This window comes from Merops nubicus, unplaced genomic scaffold (genome assembly GCF_000691845.1).
Source record: "Merops nubicus isolate BGI_N331 unplaced genomic scaffold, ASM69184v1 scaffold40573, whole genome shotgun sequence".
Taxonomy (NCBI): domain Eukaryota; kingdom Metazoa; phylum Chordata; class Aves; order Coraciiformes; family Meropidae; genus Merops; species Merops nubicus.
In genome coordinates, this window is record NW_008601678.1 from 1 (window position 1) to 209 (window position 209).

Sequence of the window (209 nt, forward strand, 5' to 3'; positions counted from 1 at the left end):
GTTCGGGGGGCACCCGAAGCGCTCTCCGCGCCTTGGTGCCTTGGGGGCTTGTGTGGCCTCTCGTTGGACCAGTTTGGGTCTCGCTGAGGAGGGCTGCCAAACCTGAGGGAGAAAAACAGTACAAAGGACTGGAAAGAAACCCCTGCCCGAGAAGAGCTGCTGCTCCAGGAAACCCTGTTCCAGGATGAGAGTCTAGAACTCCCAGAAAC

General features: G+C 58.9%; 1 protein-coding gene across 1 annotated transcript in view; it reads right to left on the minus strand.

The window, feature by feature from the left end:
• Positions 1 to 31: 31 nt before the first annotated feature.
• The window catches only part of CASC3 (cancer susceptibility candidate 3), a gene marked incomplete at both ends in the record, with an annotated part of 3,018 nt that continues 2,840 nt past the window's right edge, over positions 32 to 209 (minus strand). The window contains one exon of the mRNA XM_008938063.1: positions 32 to 102. Coding sequence (XP_008936311.1) covers positions 32 to 102 — 71 coding nt within the window. The remainder of the gene's footprint in view (positions 103 to 209) is intronic.